General features: G+C 36.6%; 10 protein-coding genes across 10 annotated transcripts; 7 read left to right on the plus strand and 3 right to left on the minus strand.

The window, feature by feature from the left end:
* Nucleotides 1-115: 115 nt before the first annotated feature.
* Nucleotides 116-487, plus strand: NTF2 (Ran GTPase-binding protein NTF2; the record flags this gene model as incomplete). Its single annotated transcript, XM_003687101.1, has 1 exon — nt 116-487. One exon carries the CDS (start codon nt 116-118, stop codon nt 485-487), a length of 372 nt encoding a protein of 123 aa, XP_003687149.1.
* Nucleotides 488-797: 310 nt separating this feature from the next.
* On the plus strand, nt 798-3,524 carry CRT10 (Crt10p; the record flags this gene model as incomplete). The annotated part of the gene is made up of 1 exon (XM_003687102.1): nt 798-3,524. The coding sequence occupies one exon, from the start codon at nt 798-800 to the stop codon at nt 3,522-3,524; it is 2,727 nt and encodes a 908-aa protein (XP_003687150.1).
* A 420-nt stretch (nt 3,525-3,944) lies between these two features.
* On the plus strand, nt 3,945-5,552 carry AIM21 (Aim21p; the record flags this gene model as incomplete). The annotated part of the gene is made up of 1 exon (XM_003687103.1): nt 3,945-5,552. The coding sequence occupies one exon, from the start codon at nt 3,945-3,947 to the stop codon at nt 5,550-5,552; it is 1,608 nt and encodes a 535-aa protein (XP_003687151.1).
* A 1,035-nt stretch (nt 5,553-6,587) lies between these two features.
* TPHA0I02140 (SRP1/TIP1 family protein) lies at nt 6,588-7,322 on the plus strand (the record flags this gene model as incomplete). Its single annotated transcript, XM_003687104.1, has 1 exon — nt 6,588-7,322. The coding sequence occupies one exon, from the start codon at nt 6,588-6,590 to the stop codon at nt 7,320-7,322; it is 735 nt and encodes a 244-aa protein (XP_003687152.1).
* Nucleotides 7,323-7,808: 486 nt separating this feature from the next.
* On the minus strand, nt 7,809-9,125 carry TPHA0I02150 (SRP1/TIP1 family protein; the record flags this gene model as incomplete). The annotated part of the gene is made up of 1 exon (XM_003687105.1): nt 7,809-9,125. The coding sequence occupies one exon, from the start codon at nt 9,123-9,125 to the stop codon at nt 7,809-7,811; it is 1,317 nt and encodes a 438-aa protein (XP_003687153.1).
* A 1,668-nt stretch (nt 9,126-10,793) lies between these two features.
* Nucleotides 10,794-11,465, plus strand: TPHA0I02160 (SRP1/TIP1 family protein; the record flags this gene model as incomplete). The annotated part of the gene is made up of 1 exon (XM_003687106.1): nt 10,794-11,465. One exon carries the CDS (start codon nt 10,794-10,796, stop codon nt 11,463-11,465), a length of 672 nt encoding a protein of 223 aa, XP_003687154.1.
* A 786-nt stretch (nt 11,466-12,251) lies between these two features.
* PAN1 (actin cytoskeleton-regulatory complex protein PAN1) lies at nt 12,252-16,187 on the plus strand (the record flags this gene model as incomplete). The annotated part of the gene is made up of 1 exon (XM_003687107.1): nt 12,252-16,187. The coding sequence occupies one exon, from the start codon at nt 12,252-12,254 to the stop codon at nt 16,185-16,187; it is 3,936 nt and encodes a 1,311-aa protein (XP_003687155.1).
* Nucleotides 16,188-16,644: 457 nt separating this feature from the next.
* Nucleotides 16,645-17,433, minus strand: TPHA0I02180 (uncharacterized protein; the record flags this gene model as incomplete). Its single annotated transcript, XM_003687108.1, has 1 exon — nt 16,645-17,433. The coding sequence occupies one exon, from the start codon at nt 17,431-17,433 to the stop codon at nt 16,645-16,647; it is 789 nt and encodes a 262-aa protein (XP_003687156.1).
* Nucleotides 17,434-19,011: 1,578 nt separating this feature from the next.
* On the minus strand, nt 19,012-19,683 carry TPHA0I02190 (SRP1/TIP1 family protein; the record flags this gene model as incomplete). The annotated part of the gene is made up of 1 exon (XM_003687109.1): nt 19,012-19,683. The coding sequence occupies one exon, from the start codon at nt 19,681-19,683 to the stop codon at nt 19,012-19,014; it is 672 nt and encodes a 223-aa protein (XP_003687157.1).
* A 1,726-nt stretch (nt 19,684-21,409) lies between these two features.
* On the plus strand, nt 21,410-22,210 carry TPHA0I02200 (SRP1/TIP1 family protein; the record flags this gene model as incomplete). Its single annotated transcript, XM_003687110.1, has 1 exon — nt 21,410-22,210. The coding sequence occupies one exon, from the start codon at nt 21,410-21,412 to the stop codon at nt 22,208-22,210; it is 801 nt and encodes a 266-aa protein (XP_003687158.1).
* Between the last annotated feature and the right edge of the window lie 242 nt (nt 22,211-22,452).

The following is a 22,452-nucleotide window of genomic DNA, read 5'->3' on the forward strand; positions in this document are numbered from 1 at the left end:
ACTTTTAGTATTCATTACTGAATATTTGCTTATTTTGTTGAAGTGTACTTATTTTATTTGCGTAAGCTCAATATATCTATATATCTATACATCATAGAACCAACAAACAAAAACGATGGATTTCAACGGTCTAGCACAACAATTCACTGAATTTTACTACAATCAATTCGATTCTGACAGATCTCAATTGGGTAACTTATATAGAGATGAGTCTATGTTAACTTTCGAAACTACTCAATTACAAGGTACTAAGAACATCGTCGAAAAACTAACTTCTTTACCATTCCAAAAGGTTACCCACAGAATCACCACTTTGGATGCTCAACCAGCTTCTCCAAGTGGTGATGTTTTAGTTATGATCACTGGTGATCTACTGATCGATGAAGAACAAAATGCACAAAGATTCTCTCAAGTCTTCCATTTAATTCCAGAAGGTAACTCTTACTATGTATTTAATGACATCTTTAGATTAAACTATTCTGCTTAACTCAATAAATAAATATTTTAATCTATGTATACATATATATTATATATATACTAAAATAACTATCATTCTCTTTTAGTTCATATCATTTTATCTATAATGGAATTCTTTCTTTCTTCTCTTCACTACTGTGTAAACCATTCATATAAATATATATAGGCGGTTAAAAGATAAAACTAAACTTTGTTTTATTCTTTTGAACTTAATAAAGCATTAATTAATTGATGTTTATTTTTTAAGGGACTTTATTAGTACACAGAGAATTACTGATTATTGTAAGTTCAGGTTCATGTTTGTAAATATTTATTTCTAAATGAACTTTGATTCTGATTTGTTCCAAAAATGGCTGTTCACTAGAAGAGTTAAAAACGTAAATTGCATTGGTTCACCCGTTTCTGAAAATGGTGCTGGTGGTAGAGAAGATATTCCAAATGAAATCGAAGAATTGAAAAAAATATATGATGTGTTATATATGAAAGATGTTAGAGATGTGAAGACTGAATTCAGTGATTTGACTGTAGCTTCTGCAATGGAATATCAAAATAATTTAGCAAACCTTTCAGTATCTTCCAATTTTAAAGCAAATAATAACGAATTGTATGATGAATTTATTAAGAGAGTGAAAAGAGAGAAGGTTAATAGAGAACCTGTTCTTTGTAAATCAAGAATTCAGGATCCCGCAATGTTATTATTGCCTCCAAATGAAAGATTATTGGTTGAAGACTTAGAAAATGATATTTCAGAAATGCCTGGTGCACTCGATATAATAAACGTTTATGGCAATACCTTTTGTTGTTATAAAAACTGGTGTTTTACTGCAATCAAAGGAAAAATTTCAATACACAATATAGATGAATTAACCGATGGAAAACATATTTCAACTACCATTGATTTAAATAAATTTTATCAATCAAATAATTTTAATGAGCTTTACTCTTCTTTAGGGATGTCTCGATATGCTCCAATGAAAAGGAACGATGAGTTAGATTTAGATATTGACATGGATATTGACAATGAATTGAATGAACATATAACATTTATGAAAATCTCAAAATTAATGGATATTGATGTTCTGTGTGTGACCACTGAATTATCACATGCATTCATCATTAGTATTCAAGATATATTAGAACAAACTAACATTAATAACAAATCAAATAAGCTATGCAATTTCTCATCTGATATAAAACCAGAAAATTTAAATATATGGATATTCAAAGTAAGTGAGAGTTGTTGGAGTATCGATATTTTTGATAATTTATCTGATGGAATGGCATTTATAGCTATTGGGCATAATAAACCAGGTATTACGATTTTTTCAATTCCATTTGAGAAATTAAAGAGAAACTATAGACCTAGTGTCGAGTACTCTAAATCTAGAAAAATTAATGTTCAAGAAATCTTATGTGGTCATAATATTCCGTCTCTTAAATTTCTCCCTGAGCAGGTTGACTCTAATGGTAATATCCTATTAGTATTTGCATCAATTTTTGGTAACGTTGCTACAATGAAAATAAAACTAGATAAAGATTTTAATAAAATAGTGTGCAATATACATGATTACCAATTGTTTGATGAATATTGTTGGAATATTATTAATCTAAAAAGAACTGATTTTTTGAAGGTATCAAAATTTGAATTTTTAACTCTAAATTATCAAAACAATTATAAAAAATCTATTATAAGTTCTATTTATCAAGATAGTACTTTATTTGGTCTTGTACCAGAAAGTGTCCTTGTATCAGATGACTTAGGAATCGGTACTTTAACCACGCAAATATCGGTTCCTTTGTCAAATATATCACATAGAAGAACAGATTACATTGATTCTGATATAAAATTACGGTATACTTGTTTTGATGATGACAATTCGATAATAGAGGGTACTTTAAAACCTGAGATAGCATTGACATATGATCCATTAAGCGAGTACTATGACTACAATTATGATAATAGTTTAACCTGGGATGATAAAGTGAAATATTCAACAAGAATACAGTCACTTTGTCATTATCATCCGTTTATGGATTACTCTAAGTTTGATTTTGGCAGTAACTTCAATCAAACATTTGAAAAATGGATTATTTCAAACGAGAAGTTAGATGATAATAATAGAAATGGTAATGGAAAAACAGAGTCTAATTATTTACTTGAATATGCTTTCACCTTTACTGATGGAAATGCTGAAGCAAATTTAGGTCGTTCTCAAAAATTGAAATTATGTCAAGAAATGATTGAGGATAATAAATATGAAAACAATAAGCCTAGTCAATTATTGTACATATCAAATGATTGGTATGAAAGCTCTGATGATGAAAATCATATTGATATTACGACACGCTTACCAAATGAACTCATAAAGAACAAAAACTCTCAGAAAGAAATTCAAATAGATAGCCATGCAAAGAAAGTTAAGAAACTATTATTCGAGCTTATAGATAAAGAAAAATCTTTAATTTCTTTAAGAGGATACGAATTGAAAGAATACGACGATGATTTCCTTCTAGTCACTACCAAGAATAAAATATATTTAACCAAATTGCACCCTCTAATTATAACTTCTTTTACAACTGATGATATATTTCCAATAAGTGATATGTCATTTTGTGAATACAAAGAGATATTTCAAGCCATCCATGGCATTAAGTACGTGGTACATTTGAAGGAGGTCAATGCAGTAGCAGTAGCATCATCTGCGGGGCTGATTTCTATATTGAGGCTTACTGAATTTAAAGGCTTGTACTCTTTTAGACAGGAATATATAATGGGTTGGGAGGTTCAAGATCCAAGGACGATGGATCGAACCAATTTTTACTGCATACTGGAAACAATATTGAGAGATGGATACAGCAATAGGTATTACTGTATGACTGACGATTTGCATTTACCTTTCAGGAACATATTAGGTATGGATTATAGGTATATGCCAGGAAATAAAATAGAGGACTACGAACCATATGTGATATTATATGTATATTACGAAAGTTATATTCACCGGTTCAAAATCTCCGTCAATAGCGAATCTAACATCCCTATCTAGTTGTGATTGTTCCTAGAACTACACTAGATTTGGTTAGATGCTTTGCATCCGCTCTGGTAAGTATATTATTAATAAATAAAAGACTATATCATTCCAACTGATTGTGCTAGATGGTACATTGCATTTGTTAATAGAGTGTTATAATTAAGAATATATTATTTTATACGAACTTGTTGGTACTTTATTTTCAGGTAAAAAAAAAGAGGCAAGGAATAAACGCGAGAACGAATAAGTACAAAGAAAAAATATGTATATATAGATATATACAAATAAAAAAAGGATAGAGATTCAAATTTATCAATAAAAGGATACATTTAAGAAGGTTAGATTGATTTTTGAGTAAACCTTGTTACCTCAAAGAGAAAGGGAGAGTATTAACTGAGAGAAAGGGAGAGTATTAACTGGGAACCCTTTAAAAACATGTCAGAAGATATACCTGTGGTGCCAAAGAGACCAACCAGAAGACAAACAGCATCGGAAATTCCAATTGCAAGCCAAGAAGAGAATGTCGACCAAGAGATAGCTAGAGCGAGAGCGATGGGGAAATCCAAGACAGAGGTAGATATTATTGGAACTAAACAAGATGTTACTCTGCCAAACATCCCTGCCAGGAGACCAATCAGGACCTCGACCACTCAAGAATTGAATGATCTGATCGATAGCACGAATGAGCAATTGGATGAAATACAAGCGATCGTTCAACCTAATTTACAGGGGCAGCTAGCGACTCAGGTTGGAGCAGAGGAAGAGGAGATAAAAGAAGAAGAAGTAAAAGAAGAGGGCGAGCCGGAGGAAGAGATAGAAGCAGTGGAAACAGAAGAATCAGTTACATTAGAAGAGCCACTTGTGCCTAAGAGACCTTCTAAAGTTAGGACCGAAGTTAAAGAATCCGATAGCAATGGGACTGAGGAGACCGTTGCTAGTGTCGAAGGCACTATTGTTTCCAATGAACTAGAAAAGGTGACTACTGAACCTGAGATTGGCATCGAGAATGAAAGCAATGAAGAAGAGCCAATAGTTCCAAAGAGACCAAAAAAGGTTGCTAGTGACTCTAATGGCGCGACTGCCGAGGCACTAGAAAAAGAAACCGCGTCCGTTGAGCCTGAAGAGCCGATTATTCCTAAGAGACCTTCTAAAGTTGAAGACAACGAGAATGCTAATGATGCTCCAACAACAGAGAATAAGACTGAAGAACCCACCATTCCTAAGAGGCCTGTTAAAGTTAACAATGAGGTGAATGAGAACGCGAACGAAGAAACACCAATAGTTCCTAGCGAACGTCCAGTACAAAAAAAGAAAAGCTCGGCGCCTCCCCCACCAGTTCCTAAGAAACCTTCTAGTCGCATAGCTGCATTTCAAAAGATGATTGAAGAACAACAAATGCAAAACATACAATCGTCTAGCCGTGGCGTTGCCACCAATACTAGTCAAGAGAATCTCAATGGACAAACAACAGACCCAACAACAAAAACGAACAACGGTACTAGTAGTATTGGATCAAAAGCACAGCAATTGACTGGCTTATTTGCATTACCGGGCATGATGCCAATGGGGGGCATTCCGGACTCATTAGCGAAGAAACTGCAACCACCCTCATCGACATCGGAAGGAGTGACAGCAAGTGTTGTCACAAGTGTGACACGCAGAGCGAAAGGACCAAGAGGACGTAAATTACCAAAAGCAGTTGCAAGCATCGAGAAGATTAACGTTGATATCCATAAAAATGATATTGAGATAATCCCCATGTGGAGATTTACATTTGGTGAACCGGCTGACACGGCCACAGTGACAGACACCACACCATCGCCACCGCCACAACCACTTGAAGTAGATGAACTAAATGAATCAGATGGACCAAACGTTGATAATAATGATAATGGGACCGAGACCGAGATCGAGACTGACAGTATTCAAGACCGTGACCAATTGGCTCCTACCGAATCCTTAGAAAAAGACCTTGAAGAAGAGATCGAGACCCAAATGCAACACGAGATCCTAGATTCAGAGCCAGCAAGCCATGAACAATAGATGACACACACGCACACACACACAGTGCCAAGAAACTGAAAGCGCACATTAGAAGTGAACCATGTTACACCGATCTATCACTTCAGACTCTCAGTTCATCATTGTTGGATGATCACCAGAAGTCTGGTTGGCATAAAGTGGATTGCAGATGAGTAGAGTAAATAAGTAAGTAAGTAGTGGCAGTAGTATTCTAGTTCCAACAGTTTTTTTTGTGTGTCTTTTATTTTTGTGTCCTGCCCCCCTCCCCGCACGCACGCACGCACGACCACATAATAAAACATTGTCCAACACCCAAGTAATTGGACACTCACACACTCGCACCCAGAGAAGAGATAGAATCTAGCGTTGTAGTTGGGTTTTGCCGAACTTGCGCTCCATGGGTTGTTCCCTGTTTGCTGTTTGTCACGTCTTATTCTCACGCCACCGACAAAATTGGAGACACAGAGACAGAGAGTGGCAAAGTGGGAAAATCAGAGTTCTGGTCATGTTTTTCGGATCGATTTTCCCGCACTTTTTGTTAATTTTTTCTGTTGGATCAGTGTTTCCCGAAAAACAGTTTCTTTTTTTGTTTGCTGTCGCGGGCGCAGAGGTTAGGCGAAGTAGGGCTGTTGGGCTATCCGTCTCTCCAAACTGGTTGCGGCTGTCAAGTGGCATGCATGGGCGGCTTAGTTTCAGAAACTGACTGTTGCGTGGTGTTCTCAATTGTGAAGGTAAATCTTCAACTGTTGGATTCTCGAACTCTTAAATGTGTATTTCTACTACTAGCACTGTCACTTGCCATACTAAAACAGTCGCACTTAGGATAGATAGAAAGATGGATAGAGAGGTCACCCCATGGTCATCTAATCGCTAGATACACTCTTCCATATATATTTCAAATACTATATAAACTAGCTTAGTTTCGTTCTACGTTTTTGGAACTCAATTGGACCTCTTAGTTTCATACCTAATTTTACTCTGCTATTTATTATACGTTTAATTGTTAAAGATATACTCCATACACTCACAACTGTACTCACACCTATACACATCGCAATGGCTGGCATCAAATATTTACTATTATCTGCTCTAATCTCTCTTGTCGCTGCTGACACCAACAGTGCTCAACTGGCAGAGATTCAATTATTGGTTAACGATATCACTTCTAACCAACAAGAATATTTATCATTGATTGCTAACGGTCAAATCACTTTACCAGCTGATTTATTAGCTTTGTACGGTGTTTACGCCACCGCTACTGACAGTGCTTACACTACTCTTTTCACTCAAATCAATCCAACTGAAGTGCAATCCTTGGTTACGCAATTGCCATGGTACTCTTCCAGATTGGAAAGTGGATTTGAATCCATTCAAGCCGCTGCTTCCGGTGCTGTTTCAGGTGCTTCCTCTGCTTCTGCCGCTTCCTCCTCCGCTTCCAGCTCTAGCTCCTCCTCCTCGTCTGCTTCTGCTGTGTCCTCAGCCGTATCTGCTGCTTCTTCCAGAGCTTCTTCTGTTTCTGCTGCTGCTTCCTCCAGATCTTCTTCTGTTTCTTCTAGACTTTCTTCTATTTCCGCTGCTGTTTCTTCTAGACTTTCTTCTGCTTCTGCTGCTTCCTCATCCGAAACCTCTTCTGCCTCATCCGAAGCCTCTTCTGCCTCTTCCTCTAGAGCTTCTTCTGCATCTTCTTCCTCCAGCGCTTCTTCTAGCGCTTCTTCCACCTCAAACGCTGGTAACGCCGTCGGTGTCAGCGTTGGTGCTGGTTTAGCTGCTGTAGCTGCTATGTTGATCTAAACGTAGAGCCAACCCAATCAAATATCACCCCACAAAAATAAAAAATAAAAAATAACACTCACAAGTAAATATTTTCCTCCATTACTAGCAACAGATAGTATACCCATGTATTTATAAATATATTTATACTATAGGATAATAAAAAATCAATATAGTTTTTCGATATTAATCACTCGAGAGTTGCAAGTGTGTATAGACAGATAGATCGCTATTCTCTACCACTACCAAGTTACGCAACGCTCTCGTCCTTTATCATATTCCATTCTCACTTTTCCTTCATCGACTTTGGCGGCTAAATCTTGGCGGTAAAAGAAGAAAACGCGAACAAGAAAAAGGGACAAAGTCGTATATATAGAAAAGGAGTTTATCTATAATAATGTATATTAAATTTATCTATAAAATCTATAATACTTTCTTTCTATATTGAGAAAGGGTCATTTGTGAAAAGTGTTGTTCGTAAAGGAAAACTGAAGCAATTCGAGTCACTTATAATAAAGCAACTAAAGCAACAATGATGGAACCGAAGCTGACACCGTATTTGAAAGCACCGTTGGTGTTTTCTAGAACAATTGGACTGGAGCTGTGAGCACCAGAACCTTCAGAAGAAATGCTGGAAACTTGAGCTAAAGTGGTAGCAGAGGCCTTGTTGTCAGCGTTGGCGTTAACGGCCTTGGTAGATACAACTTCAGAACATTTGTTATCTTCACAACTGGTAATAGTGATTAAAGTGGTGGTGGCGCCGTCGGTAATGGTGCTGTATAGGGTGACTGGAGAAGCTGTGGTTTCACCTGGGTTTGTGGTGGAAGTGGTTTCACATGGAACAACAACAGTCTCTTTGACAGTTCTGTGGATGGTGCTGGTGATAGTTTGGTTCTTAACAATCTCGGTACAAGCATGGTCATCGCAGCTAGTAATAGTAGCTAATGTAGTAGAAAGATCGGTAAGAGTGACAACAGTGGCACCAGCTTCGTTAGCAGAGGCGGCAGCAGCAGAAGAAGAGGAAGTCGAAGAGGCAGCAGAAGAAGAGGAAGTCGAAGAGGCAGCAGAAGAAGAGGAAGTCGAAGAGGAAGTCGAAGAGGCAGCAGAAGAAGAGGAAGTCGAAGAGGCAGCAGAAGAAGCTTCAGAGGAAAAACCGGCAACAGAAGAAGCTCTAGCGGAAGAGCCGGCAACAGAAGAAGCTTCAGCGTAATGGCCCGCAACAGAAGAAGCTTCTGCGGAAGAGGGAGAACTTGAACATAGAGTAACGGTTTCTTGAACGGTAGCTGAATCAGTGGAAGTTTCAGTGACGGTAACTTGGCTTACAGTCATGTCACCAGAAACAGTGGAAGAAGCTACGGCAGAAGAAGAAGAAGCGGAGGAAGATGCAACAGCAGAGGAAGATACAATGGTGGAAGATGCAACGGTGGAGGAAGCAGCTGGAGTGACTGCAGATGAGGTGGTAGCAACATTTTCATCGTTAGTGTCAATACCAGCTTCAAGAAGAGCAGCAGAAACGGATGGAGCTAATCTGGCAGAATACCAAGATACACCGGTCATCATAAACTCGACTTCGCTTTCATCAATGGTGGAAAAGAATGAAGTGTAACTGATAGTGTTGCCAATAGCTATTTGAATGTATGCAGACATAATTTCAGATGGGAAAGCTTGACCGGGGTTAGCTTCTTGCATAGCAAGATATTGGTCCATGTTGTTCACGATATCAGTCATGTAAACTTCTAACTCAACAATAGCAGCAGATTTGTGGTCATAAGCGGAAGCGGTGGCAGCGGCGGCACTTAATAAGGCAATGTTAGATAACTTCATTTTGTAGTCGATGTTTTGGTTGTGTTGGTTATTTTCAAATAGAATATACAGAAAGACGAATTAATAAACCTTAAAGTGGAGACCTTTATAAGTGTATTTAAGAAGAACGGAACTCTCAGAATAATATTTGGTAATACTTATATATAAATTATTATCTCAACGGAAATCTAGATTTTAATACAACACCAAAGCCAAAACCTAGAGATAACAATAATACTCATTCAAAGACGTTGTTGTCACATCGTATAGTTTACAATAATTTTTTAATATTAGCCAATATACCAACACTGAATTGTTGACATCCAAACCCAAACTAGACTTTGATAAAACACACTTATGATAATAGCAGAACTCAGAAATTTTAATCTGTTTCCTTTTCGTGATTTGACATACAACTTTCAGTGATATTATCAGCTAAATATTATTCTAACGTTCATCGCACTTCTTACATCGAGGTCTCCATACCTAACTGTTGCCAAAATCTTCTATCCGCACCTCGATTAGAGGAACAAGTAAAGTTACCGACCTAAGCTGGTATGCTTTTGGCTTCAAAACGATCGTAAACTGGCATTGCTCTTCGATTAGGTATCATCCTTCTCAATCTCAATCGTTTACAGCCCTAGCTCTCACCTGGAACTTCATCTCTGCTCTTTATTTTCATTTCATGTTGTTTGTCGTTTAGGAGTCTACGCGCGTGCCTTACCGTAATTTTCCGATGCATTCCCAGATCTGGTCGTTGTTCCTTTTCAGTCCGTCGCTTTTCTACATCTGAACGACGATTTTCAGATGTTCCAGGCACTTCCTGTTTGGGTTGACGACGTAGAAGGCATGGTTTCCAGATTACTGGATTTAGTCAGAAGGATCCTAAACGGTTGTTGAAAACTTTGCATAATTACTGTACCAATGTTCTATATACTTGTAACGAAAAAATTTGCAAGTTCATAGAATAAGTTCTAGCCTCACCTAGGGTACCATACCCATTGGATTGAACTAAATATGAAAGCTGCAAATATAGATCACCATTCCATCTAGCACCATGACACTATACGATCGTGGTATTATAATAGGCCATTGTTGTATTTACTTTGCAAACGAATCGCTTCATTGTTTCCAATATGCACGGAATTCTACGAAATTTTTAGAATTTTATTAACTTAGTAATAGGAAATGCTTCGTTAAGTTCCAAAGCATGTTCCTGGTGTTGGATTAAATCTGAAGACAGCACCACAAGTCGTTTACAGTTCGAGGATACGTTTATTGGATCTGTGAGAGACTAATTTTGCATGTGCAGACAATAAAAACACGTCAGAAAGAACATTAAGTTAGTGTAACCATGTTTCAGGCCAAACGAATGTGCTATACCTCTACTATATATTGCAGAGTGGCATGTTCGCGATGTTTATTTAATTTGATAGATTTGATGTTGTTTTTGTTGTTGATGTTATTGTTGTTTGTGTTTCTTGTCATGTTCAATTCTGGGATGATGTTGTATTTGTTTATGAGATTCTTCTCAACTTAAAACAATTCCAATTGATATATAAATGGGTTAATATTTGACAATTAAGACAATTGAGAGGATTGTTCTTTTTTATGTCTCATATTTTGGTATTACCAGTCTCACTCCAGTAGTACGAAATAATACCAATAATACCAATAATACCAACTACAATGCAAATGTCTATCGCTAAATTCGCTGCTTTATTAGCCGTTGCTGCTTCTGCCAGTGCCCTAACCACCGAACAACAAATTCAAGAAATGGAAATTCTACTAACTGATGTCGGTGCTAATTTAAATGATTACGTTGGTTTAGTTGGTCAAATGGACATCCCAGATGCCTTATTCGACATTTACGGTGAAATGTTAACCGCCACTGATGACTCTTACACCACTTTATTAGCTCAATTGGATATGAGCCAAATCTCCACGATGATGACCGCTTTACCATGGTACTCTTCCAGATTATTACCATTAGTCTCAACCTTCAATGACGTTGCTGCTGCTGCCGCCACTTCCAGCACCGCTGCCGCTGCCACCACATCCTCTTCTGTCGCTGCTGAAACCACATCTTCTTCTGTCGCCGCTGTTACCACATCCTCTTCTGTCGCCGCTGCTACCACATCTTCTTCTTCTGCCGCTGAAACTACTTCTACCTCTGCCGCTGCCGAAACCACTTCATCTGCCGCTGCTGCCAAGACTACCGTTGCTGCTGTCTCGCAAATCACTGACGGTCAAATTCAAGCTACTACTGGTGCCACTATTAACGAACAACTCGAAAACGGTGCCGCTAGAAACGTTGCTGGTTTAGGTGCTGTTGCCTTCGCCGCTGCCATGTTATTATAAGCTCAATGGAAAATATAGAAATTATTTTATACTAAAATTTACGGAATAAATTTATTCGAATTTTCATGTATATATATTATACATTGCTACGTATCTTTGATGAAAAATCGAAGTTTTATATAACTAGTTATAGAATTAAAATAAAGGAATTAAATTAAAGGAATTATTTTGTTTTTGTTATTTATCGCAGGAGTTTTGCATTAAGCTTAACACATAGTTAATTTTTAAGGTCAAAATGCGAAACAAATTAAGAACATTTTTTATTAGAACCACTCAAAACATGTTATATACAAAATGTAATTAACAGTTACAGTTTATGGTTAGTAGTTTCAATTATAGAATAAAGACTAGTGTGTCATGTTACAGATTTAAAATACTCTTCTGTACTGGCGTCACAATTTATTTTTTATTACCCGGTGTTGTGTCAGTGAATAGGGGTCTTTGTATGCATTTCGTTTCTTTAAATTTTATTATCATTTTCTCGCGAATATTAAAAAAATTAATTCATTTTTAATAAGACAAAAGCACAAAGGAATTGTCTGACGAATCTACTAGATATCACTTTTTTCAGCATAAATTTTTGACGAAAACTTACTATATAATTCATTAAAACTATAATATGCTAATTTATGTATTATATATATAAATACAATAATTTTCAAATTCTTTCAATTCAAATTTAAAGGTCCATTGTTACTTGGTGATTCTCTTCTTTAGTTTAAGAAGATAAAGCTAAGGTAACTGAACTGTATAGAGTGGAAAAATTCAAGAAGTTAAGCTAAGACCATGTTCAATTCCTACAAACAAGGTGGAATGCAGCCACAAGGTAATAGCTACTTTAATCCACAGCAGCAGCAGCAGCAGCAGCAGCAGCAGCAATTGAATAATGGTGCTTATAACAATTTCAATTCCGGCTCACAACCTCAATTACAGAACCAGCAAAGTTTTGATAACAATATGTTTCAGCAGCCTCAGCAACCTCAGCAGCAGTCTCAGTTTGGTAACGGCCTTATGAGTTCTGGTACTCCTAGCAACAATTATATGCAAGTTCCTGGTGTCCAACAACAAGCATCTTCCATGTCATCTTTACAACAGCAGCAACTTGGTGGCTTTTCGTATAACTTTCAAAATCAACCAATGCAACAAGTCACCAATCCTAAGATGAGTCAACATTTTAATCAAGTTGGCTCAACGCCATTGAACTTGGCGTTATCAGCTTCCCAAAATGAAAATATGAACATGGGTTTCAATACGCCCGTTCAGGATTTTCAATCTCAAAGCCAAGCACCTCTACAAGGTCAGATGACTAACGCAACCTCGGCAACTATGCCAAATGGGATTCAATCCATGAATCAACCTCAACCACTGCAACCACTGCAACCTCAAAGTACTGGTATGTTTCAACAACCATTGCAACCTCAAAGTACAGGTATGTTTCAACAACCATTGCAATCTCAAGGTACAGGTATGTTTCAACAGCCTTTGCAATCTCAAGGTACAGGTATGTTTCAGCAATCTCCAATGCCAACTCAGCCTTTGCAGCCACAGCAAACAGGCTTTTATGTGCAACAAAATGCTGCTCCATTGGAACCTTTAAGACCTACTGCTACTGGATTCGTTAATTCATTTGCAAACAACGGTATCAATAATGACTTGAACATCCCGGCTGTCAGATTATCTTTTATTACAGCCCAAGATCAAGCCAAATTTGAAACATTATTTAGAAGTCAAGTCCCAAAGGGATCAAATACCATTTCCGGTGAAAAATGTAGAAACATTTTAACCAAATCAGGTTTAGAACCTTCTAAATTGGCTCGTATCTGGACTCTTGCAGATACAAATAAGGCTGGTGAACTATTATTCCCCGAATTTACTTTAGCAATGTATTTGGTTAATCAAGTATTGAAAGGTGATTCTATTCCTTATGAATTGAGTAGTAAAACTAAAAATGAAGTTGAACATTTTATTGATGTAATCAATAGTCATATTGTTAATACTAACGATAAACAATCAACACCGTTTGACAATTTAATGGGTTTGTCTCAAAACTTCCAATTACAACCTCAGAGTACTGGTATGATTCCGCCAACTTCATTTGGCATGCCAATGCAAGTAACAGGTGGCACTTTACAACCTCAGTCAACTGGTTTCATGCCCCAAACCTCTTTCGGTATGCCAATGCAGGCAACTGGTGGCGCTTTGCAACCTCAATTGACTGGTTTTATGCCTCACACTTCTTTTGGTGCTCCTTTGCAAAATCAAGTTACCGGTGGTTTTACCTCTAACATGGGCACGCGACAAATACAGCCTCAAACTACTGGATCTATGGTTCCTGGAATTTCTCAAAATACCACAGGTAATTTCGGTGCAGTTGGACAACCATTCTTACAGTCTCAACCAACTGGTTTCTTGCCGCCTTCCAATTTTCAAGCTACCTTGCCATTAACTGCTCAGAAAACTGGTATGGGTAATAATGAAATTTATACCCACTCCAATTTTATTAACAACTTGAATCAGCCAGAACAAGAAACTATTACACCAGAAGAAAAATCTTTGTTTTATAAAATATTTGAAACTTATGACGTACAAAAGAAAGGATTATTGGATGCTCCAACAGCAGTCGAAATTTTCAGAAAATCAGGTTTGAACAGGAGTGACTTGGAACAAATATGGAATTTATGTGATATTAACAACTCAGGCCAATTAAACAAGCAAGAATTTGCTCTTGGTATGCATTTAGTCTACAACAAATTAAATGGTAAAGTCATCCCAAATAGTTTACCTCCAAGTTTGGTACCATCAAGTAACAAGATTTTAGACAATGTTAAAAATCAATTAAAGACTGCTCCTGGTGCTTCTAATAAGAATTCAACTTCAGGTATAAATGGTTTAAGCTACAAAAATAATGATGAGGAAAATAGTCTGCCAAGCTTCAGAAACCGTAGAAAAACATTTAATGCTGTTACTCCGGCTGTTGAGCAAAATAATGCTGAAGCACAAACAGCTCCAACAGATCAAAATTCTGCAAAGTTGCCAACTGCTAACACTAGCGATGATAAGGCTACAAAATTGCAACACTTAATTCGTGAAAGAAGATCTCAATTGGAAATAGAAATTTCAAAAAGTCGCCAATTATTAAATCAATCATCGCAAAGCCAACAATCAGATTTAAGAATCATTCAGTCTTTACAGAATAAGATTAGAGATATCCCTGCCATTGTTGAATCCATAAACAGTGATACGCCTGCTGATATTAATGAACGTATCGATATGATCTTGACAAAATTACCAGTATTGTTTGATCAAATTTCTGAAATTGAAAATAGTATTAGTAGTGCAAAAATTTCTCTTTACAACATTCAAAATCCATCAGTGATCGTTGCCTCTGGTAAAAATGGTGAAATAACAGAAGAAGATAGGAAAAAAGCGAAGAGCAAGGCGTTATTAAAATCTAGAATGGCTTCATTGACTGGTAAAGGTGCCGATGTGTCACCTTCTATTGAAGAAGAAGAGTCTAGATATAATGAAGCAATTTCTAATATAAGAGCAGAGAATGTCAAAAACAAAAATATTATTTCTGATATCAGGAGATCCATATCAGAAATATTTTCATCCATGATGTCAACCGTCAGCGGCGGAACAATAGGTGCCAGTCCTGCTCAATTTGAAAGATGGGAATTTGGTGTTGGTCTTGAAAGTGAAGTCACTAATTTCATCAAAGAATTGAAAAATAAAACGCAGGTTAACTCAACTGAATTAAATAGCTCAAAAGAAGATACATCATATTTACAAGAACAAGCTAATAAAAAGATGGAGCAAAAACTTGCAGAACTAAGATTAAGCCAACCTGGATCTAATATTCAAAACTTTGTTAAAGATCATTCAAACATGACTATATCTCAGAATGATACTGCATCTCCATTTAACAAATCTGAAGAAGAAAGTGATGATGAGGAAGAAAAGAGATTGCAACAAGAACTTGATAGCTTAAAAGAACAGAAAAAATATGAAAAAGAAAAGAAATTGGCTCAATTACGCCAACAATTAAAGGAAGAACGAGAATCTGAGAATGTAAATGTATCAGTTGATGAAACACCAATATCAGCTGTTTCCGTGCCAACTTATAATAGCCCTCAACCTATCCAAGATACTTTAGCGACACATCAGCAAAATATCTCTCAACAGACTGCTGAGCCAAAGAAACAGTACTTCAAATCTGAAAAAACTGAATCTAGCCAATTTGATGCCAATGCTGCCGAAGTCCAAAGGAGATTGCAAAGAGGTTTAGATGATGATGATGACGGTTGGTCAGATGATGAAAATGCAGCTAAGGCTGCTGCTCCAGTTGTTCCAGCTCCAGTTGCCCCAACTATTCCAAATCAATTAAATGTAGAAGTTCCTGTTTCAATTGCTCCACCTCCTCCATCAATTTCTACTGAAACAAGTGCACCAATTCCAGTTGCTCCACCAATTCCAAATCAATCAAATGTAGAAGTTCCTGTTGCAATGATTCCACCTCCTCCATCAATTTCTACTGAAAAAAGTGCACCAATTCCAATTGCTCCACCACTTCCCCAAGTTAGTGTGTCATTACCTGATGTTATAGCGGCTCCACCACCTTTACCTAATATAAATGGTGGTGAATCAGCTATGGATTCGGATCATGATGACGTTCTCTCTATTCCAGAATCAGTAGAATCTAATGATGCCAACTTCGAGTAAGGTTTCTTTAATCTAAATTTTGACATCATTGTGATTTTTCACAGTTAGTAACTAAATAATATATGACTTTAGTGATATTTTGTTTATTTTATTGAAATACATATAATTTACATTTTAAAAGTCAGTTTAGCTATTGAAGCATAATATTTGAGTTTTATTTATTATTGAATAAATATTTAATAATAATATAATATTACACTTTTAACCAATTTTTATATGTCCTAGAATATATAAAGAAAAATACGTATATTGTATATAATAAATTGGTTCTAGATTGAAATAAAGTCTTTTTTAGAGCAGATGCATATAAAGAAAAATTCTTTACCGATATTTATATGGAACGAAAGTCGTTGATGGTCGGACTTTTAGAATAAATATATCGAACGAACTAAAATTTTAGTAAAGATGAAATGATTCCGAATTGGTATTAGGTAACAGGAAACATTAGAATTGGAACTTATAATAATAACGCGGCAATAGCAGTAAGTAAGGAACCAGCGCTGACAGCAGTCAATTTGAAACCAGCATTTTCAGCAACAAGAACACTAGCAACAGAAGTTTCAGCAGCTGCAGATGATGATGAGGTATGAGACATTTGCAAGGTAGTTAAAGTAGTAGATATGATGTTAGTTTCGGTGACATAAGTGGTGGATTCAACAGAAGAAGAAGAGCTTGCGGAGGTAGTCTTAGCATCACAGGCATTATTAGAACAGGAAGTGATAGTGGCTAATTCCGTAGATAATTGAGTCAAAGTGGTGGTTTCATTAGAGTAACTGCTGGTAGTGGAGTTGTCGTAAGTAGAAGAAGAGTTGTAGAAACCAAAGGCTTGTAAGTCAGCGTAAGCAGAAGTAAAGGAAGTAGCTTCAGTAAAAGAAGATGATTCAATGACGGTGGATGAGGTAACTGGTTCAACAGTAGTCGAAGAGGTGGTTGGCTCGACAGTAGTCGAAGAGGTGGTTAGTTCAACAGTAGTCGAAGAGGTAACTGGTTCAACAGTAGTCGAAGAGGTAACTGGTTCAACAGTAGTCGAAGAAGAAGAAGAAGAAGATTCGACAGAAAGAACTTCAACACTGGCAGCTACGATGGTAGTAACTGGAGTGGTGGTGGTGAAGGTGGTGGAAGTAGCATCTTTGGTGATGGTTTCATAAACGGTTATGACTGAAGTGGAAGTGGTAGTTAAGTCATCAGCTCTGGCAAAAGTAGCAGCAGATAAGGCTAAAATGGTTGATAATTTAGAGAATTGCATTGTTTAGGTTGAAAATAAAAATTAAAGTTAAAGATTGAATTGGGGTGAGTAAAATTTCTAGTGAACGACTTAAAGTTTGCTTGCTTGTGGCTTTTTGGAAAAGAAAAAGGAGTGTGAATGTACTTTGATAAAAACAAGTGTTATATATGTATTATAATATAGAGTAAGAGAAAAGGTAACTATCAAAATATGATTAATATATAATATATGAAAATGATCTTTCATGAAGCTAACAACCAATAAAGGTTTTGAAAGTTTGGAGATGTGCAATCTTTCGGATATCTATATATAATATTCCACTTTCTAGTTATTTGTTTGTTATTGCTATTGTTTGTTGTTTTCCACCTTCTTCTATGCATTGATTGATTTATCTGTATATGTGTCCAAGTTTAGTTTCGATATTCACTTAGTCGCTTCTACTTAGAAAAAATGGAACTAGTGCATATCCGTTATAGGAATTGAAAGATCTGAACAACAACGAAATGTTGATTTGTTTTTGTTATTTTTTTTTCTTTTTCTTCGACGGCTTGCAGAAGAGCGCGCACAAAACCGAATCAACAAATTTTTTCTTCCACGCAGATTTATCAATGTAGATGCCTGTAATTTTTGTCACATATCCGAATGCGGTAATATTCACACATGCTAGAACCCTGTTGGCGTGTCGTTCTCAACGAAAAAGTTTATACTAGACCTAAAACGGAAATCAGTTTACCTCTTTGGGTTGTTTTTGTTTATTTTAAATAAACAGATGTAGGATCTCCCAATTAGGAATCGTAAGTAGAGAATTTTATAATCAGAATGTATCTTAAAGAGGATACAAGAATTTTCAATTAGGCTTAATTAGAATAAATCGGGATAACAAGTTCGGTTTTTAAAGTGGACTATCTGTAGTTCTACTGAATGTACAGTTCGTTTTCCGAATTCTTTTTGTTTTTTTATCTTTGAGGCATTACAGTACACTCTACTACACTACCGACACAATATATATTTATACCATGGTCTTATTATTTTTGCTTTCTACAATTACACTATTGAATGTTGGGTTATAGTTTGCACAAAGTCTTGAACAGTTAATTTTTTCTAGAAACTTCACACTGCTTTTCTGAACTCAATGTCTATCAAACTGTTAAGAATATCAGTAATGAACTAGTACCAATATCTTACCATCTCATATTATGGTTCGAGTATAGGAACAATTAAGAGTTTCTAATATGAACAAAATGTATGACTATATATATGTATATACGTGTGTGACCTTAAATAAGTTTTTGTCATTACAGTGGAAATGCATTAACTATTTCAAGTTTCAATGGTAATTAGAGATTTTTTTTTCATTACTGTGCAGTCATCTATTTTCAATGGTTATCTCCACTTTGACCACTATGTATCATCATCAATGTACTTAAAAGGAAGTACCCAAAATTGAATATCTGTACGATTAATTTTATCTTAAAAAACCATATTCAGGTTTATATTGTGTTAGTCTATCAAAATTGTGTAAATAAATAAAGTTTATAAATTCAATAAAGGGTTGGGTATTAGTAATTGAGTTTGTTAGAATATTGAAGTTCTTCGAACTTATAATAACATAGCAGCGGCGAAGGCAACAGCACCTAAACCAGCAGCGTTTCTAGTAGCACCGTTGTCAGTTTGGACGTGGATGGTGGCAGTAGTGGTAGCTTGAATTTGACCGTCAGTGATTTGCGAGACAGCAGCAACGGTAGTCTTGGCAGCAGCGGCAGATGAAGTGGTTTCGGCAGCGGCAGAGGTAGAAGTAGTTTCAGCGGCAGAAGAAGAAGATGTGGTAGCAGCGGCGACAGAAGAGGATGTGGTAACAGCGGCGACAGAAGAAGATGTGGTTTCAGCAGCGACAGAAGAGGATGTGGTGGCAGCGGCAGCGGTGCTGGAAGTGGCGGCAGCAGCAGCAACGTCATTGAAGGTTGAGACTAATGGTAATAATCTGGAAGAGTACCATGGTAAAGCGGTCATCATCGTGGAGATTTGGCTCATATCCAATTGAGCTAATAAAGTGGTGTAAGAGTCATCAGTGGCGGTTAACATTTCACCGTAAATGTCGAATAAGGCATCTGGGATGTCCATTTGACCAACTAAACCAACGTAATCATTTAAATTAGCACCGACATCAGTTAGTAGAATTTCCATTTCTTGAATTTGTTGTTCGGTGGTTAGGGCACTGGCAGAAGCAGCAACGGCTAATAAAGCAGCGAATTTAGCGATAGACATTTGCATTGTAGTTGGTATTATTGGTATTATTGGTATTATTGGTATTATTTCGTACTACTGGAGTGAGACTGGTAATACCAAAATATGAGACATAAAAAAGAACAATCCTCTCAATTGTCTTAATTGTCAAATATTAACCCATTTATATATCAATTGGAATTGCTTTAAGTTGAGAAGAATCTCATAAATAAATACGACATCATCCCAGAATTGAACGTGACAAGATATTCAAGAAATGTAAAGTACAACAAACAACTGAGCTAAACCAAACTCGTCAAATAAATACTTATCATGGACATACCACTCTGTAGGATCCATACAACCGGTTTAGGACATCCGTCTAGTATAAAACAAGTTTACACCTAAGCCGTCCCTTCTTCCGACGCGTTCGTTATACATACATGTCAAAATAGTCTCTAGCAAACCTGTTTTACAAATACTTACGATCCGTCGTCCCATCTTCAGGTTTAGTCTCAACATCGTGCGGAACATCGCGGATCTCCATGATACATATCCGACGTCTGAACTTCATAAAGTGCCCAATGTTTCCCAGAAATTCTTGCGAATTGAAAATATAATTGAGATCCAGTCACAAACAAAATAGACAGGTTCAATAACAGTACCATGGGCAGGAGTTCGTGAAAAAATTGACTACAAGGGTCTCTCACGAAACCAAGATTACATCTTAACATGTTGCTAGAAGAAAATTACGATCGGGATTTTGTACATACAGATCTGCATTACTTCTTAACGGACATGGCGTCCTATATGAGATTAGGACTTATTATGATGCAGCTACAAGTATTTTATTCAATTAGACATGTGACGACGATACAGCACAAATGAAAAGTTTTCAACAACCGTTTAGGATCCTTCTGACTGAATCCAGTAATCTGGAAACCATGCCTTCTACGTCGTCAACCCAAACAGGAAGTGCCTGGAACATCTGAAAATCGTCGTTCAGATGTAGAAAAGCGACGGACTGAAAAGGAACAACGACCAGATCTGGGAATGCATCGGAAAATTACGGTAAGGCACGCGCGTAGACTCCTAAACGACAAACAACATGAAATGAAAATAAAGAGCAGAGATGAAGTTCCAGGTGAGAGCTAGGGCTGTAAACGATTGAGATTGAGAAGGATGATACCTAATCGAAGAGCAATGCCAGTTTACGATCGTTTTGAAGCCAAAAGCATACCAGCTTAGGTCGGTAACTTTACTTGTTCCTCTAATCGAGGTGCGGATAGAAGATTTTGGCAACAGTTAGGTATGGAGACCTCGATGTAAGAAGTGCGATGAACGTTAGAATAATATTTAGCTGATAATATCACTGAAAGTTGTATGTCAAATCACGAAAAGGAAACAGATTAAAATTTCTGAGTTCTGCTATTATCATAAGTGTGTTTTATCAAAGTCTAGTTTGGGTTTGGATGTCAACAATTCAGTGTTGGTATATTGGCTAATATTAAAAAATTATTGTAAACTATACGATGTGACAACAACGTCTTTGAATGAGTATTATTGTTATCTCTAGGTTTTGGCTTTGGTGTTGTATTAAAATCTAGATTTCCGTTGAGATAATAATTTATATATAAGTATTACCAAATATTATTCTGAGAGTTCCGTTCTTCTTAAATACACTTATAAAGGTCTCCACTTTAAGGTTTATTAATTCGTCTTTCTGTATATTCTATTTGAAAATAACCAACACAACCAAAACATCGACTACAAAATGAAGTTATCTAACATTGCCTTATTAAGTGCCGCCGCTGCCACCGCTTCCGCTTATGACCACAAATCTGCTGCTATTGTCGAGTTAGAAGTTTACATGACTGATATCGTGAACAACATGGACCAATATCTTGCTATGCAAGCAGCTAACCCAGGTCAAGCTTTCCCAGCTGAAATTATGTCTGCCTACGTTCAAATGGCTAGAGGTAACACTATCAGTTACACTTCATTCTTTTCCACCATTGATGAAAGCGAAGTCGAGTTTTTGATGACCGGTGTATCTTGGTATTCTGCCAGATTAGCTCCATCCGTTTCTGCTGCTCTTCTTGAAGCTGGTATTGACACCAACGATGAAAATGTTGCTGCTGCCACTTCTCAAGCTGCTACTGCCTCCCAAGCTGCTGCCACTTCCCAAACTGCTGCCACTTCCCAAGCTGCTGCTGCCGCAAACACTATCAACTCTTCTAACTTAGTCATCTCTTCTAACTTATATTCTAACTACAACAGTACCGTCACAGCTAATGTTACTGATATTTCTACTACTTTAGCCACTATTACGAGCTGTGATGATGGTAAATGTACTGAAGAAACTACCACCGTTAAGGTTACAGACAATGGCACCATTTTAGAAACTGTTACTAGTTGTGGTGAAACCGGGTGCACTGCATCTGCTAGTATTAAAGTTCAATCCTCTGCTACTGCTAGTACTACCCCAGTTGTTGCTGAAAACCTAAATGGTTCTTCCAAGTTGAACTTCGGTATGGGTGCTATCTTAGCTGCCGCTATCCCTATGTTATTATAGATAGCAATATTGTAACATTTATAGAAATTTTTAATTTATAGACAATAATAAATGCTTTATTTTATTTAAAAACTCTATTTAAGTAGTTTCTCATATTATTTTTACGCACTACACATCATTAGATAGATGCAATTCACTTTGATTCTTATCTATCTATTCGTGAGGCTACAAGATATTATTTTAATTATATCAAACGAATAAAATAAAAATACTTTCTTTAATTATTATATATATTCTTTAAA

The sequence above is a fragment of the Tetrapisispora phaffii genome, chromosome 9, assembly GCF_000236905.1.
Source record: "Tetrapisispora phaffii CBS 4417 chromosome 9, complete genome".
NCBI classification, from domain to species: Eukaryota; Fungi; Ascomycota; class Saccharomycetes; order Saccharomycetales; family Saccharomycetaceae; genus Tetrapisispora; species Tetrapisispora phaffii.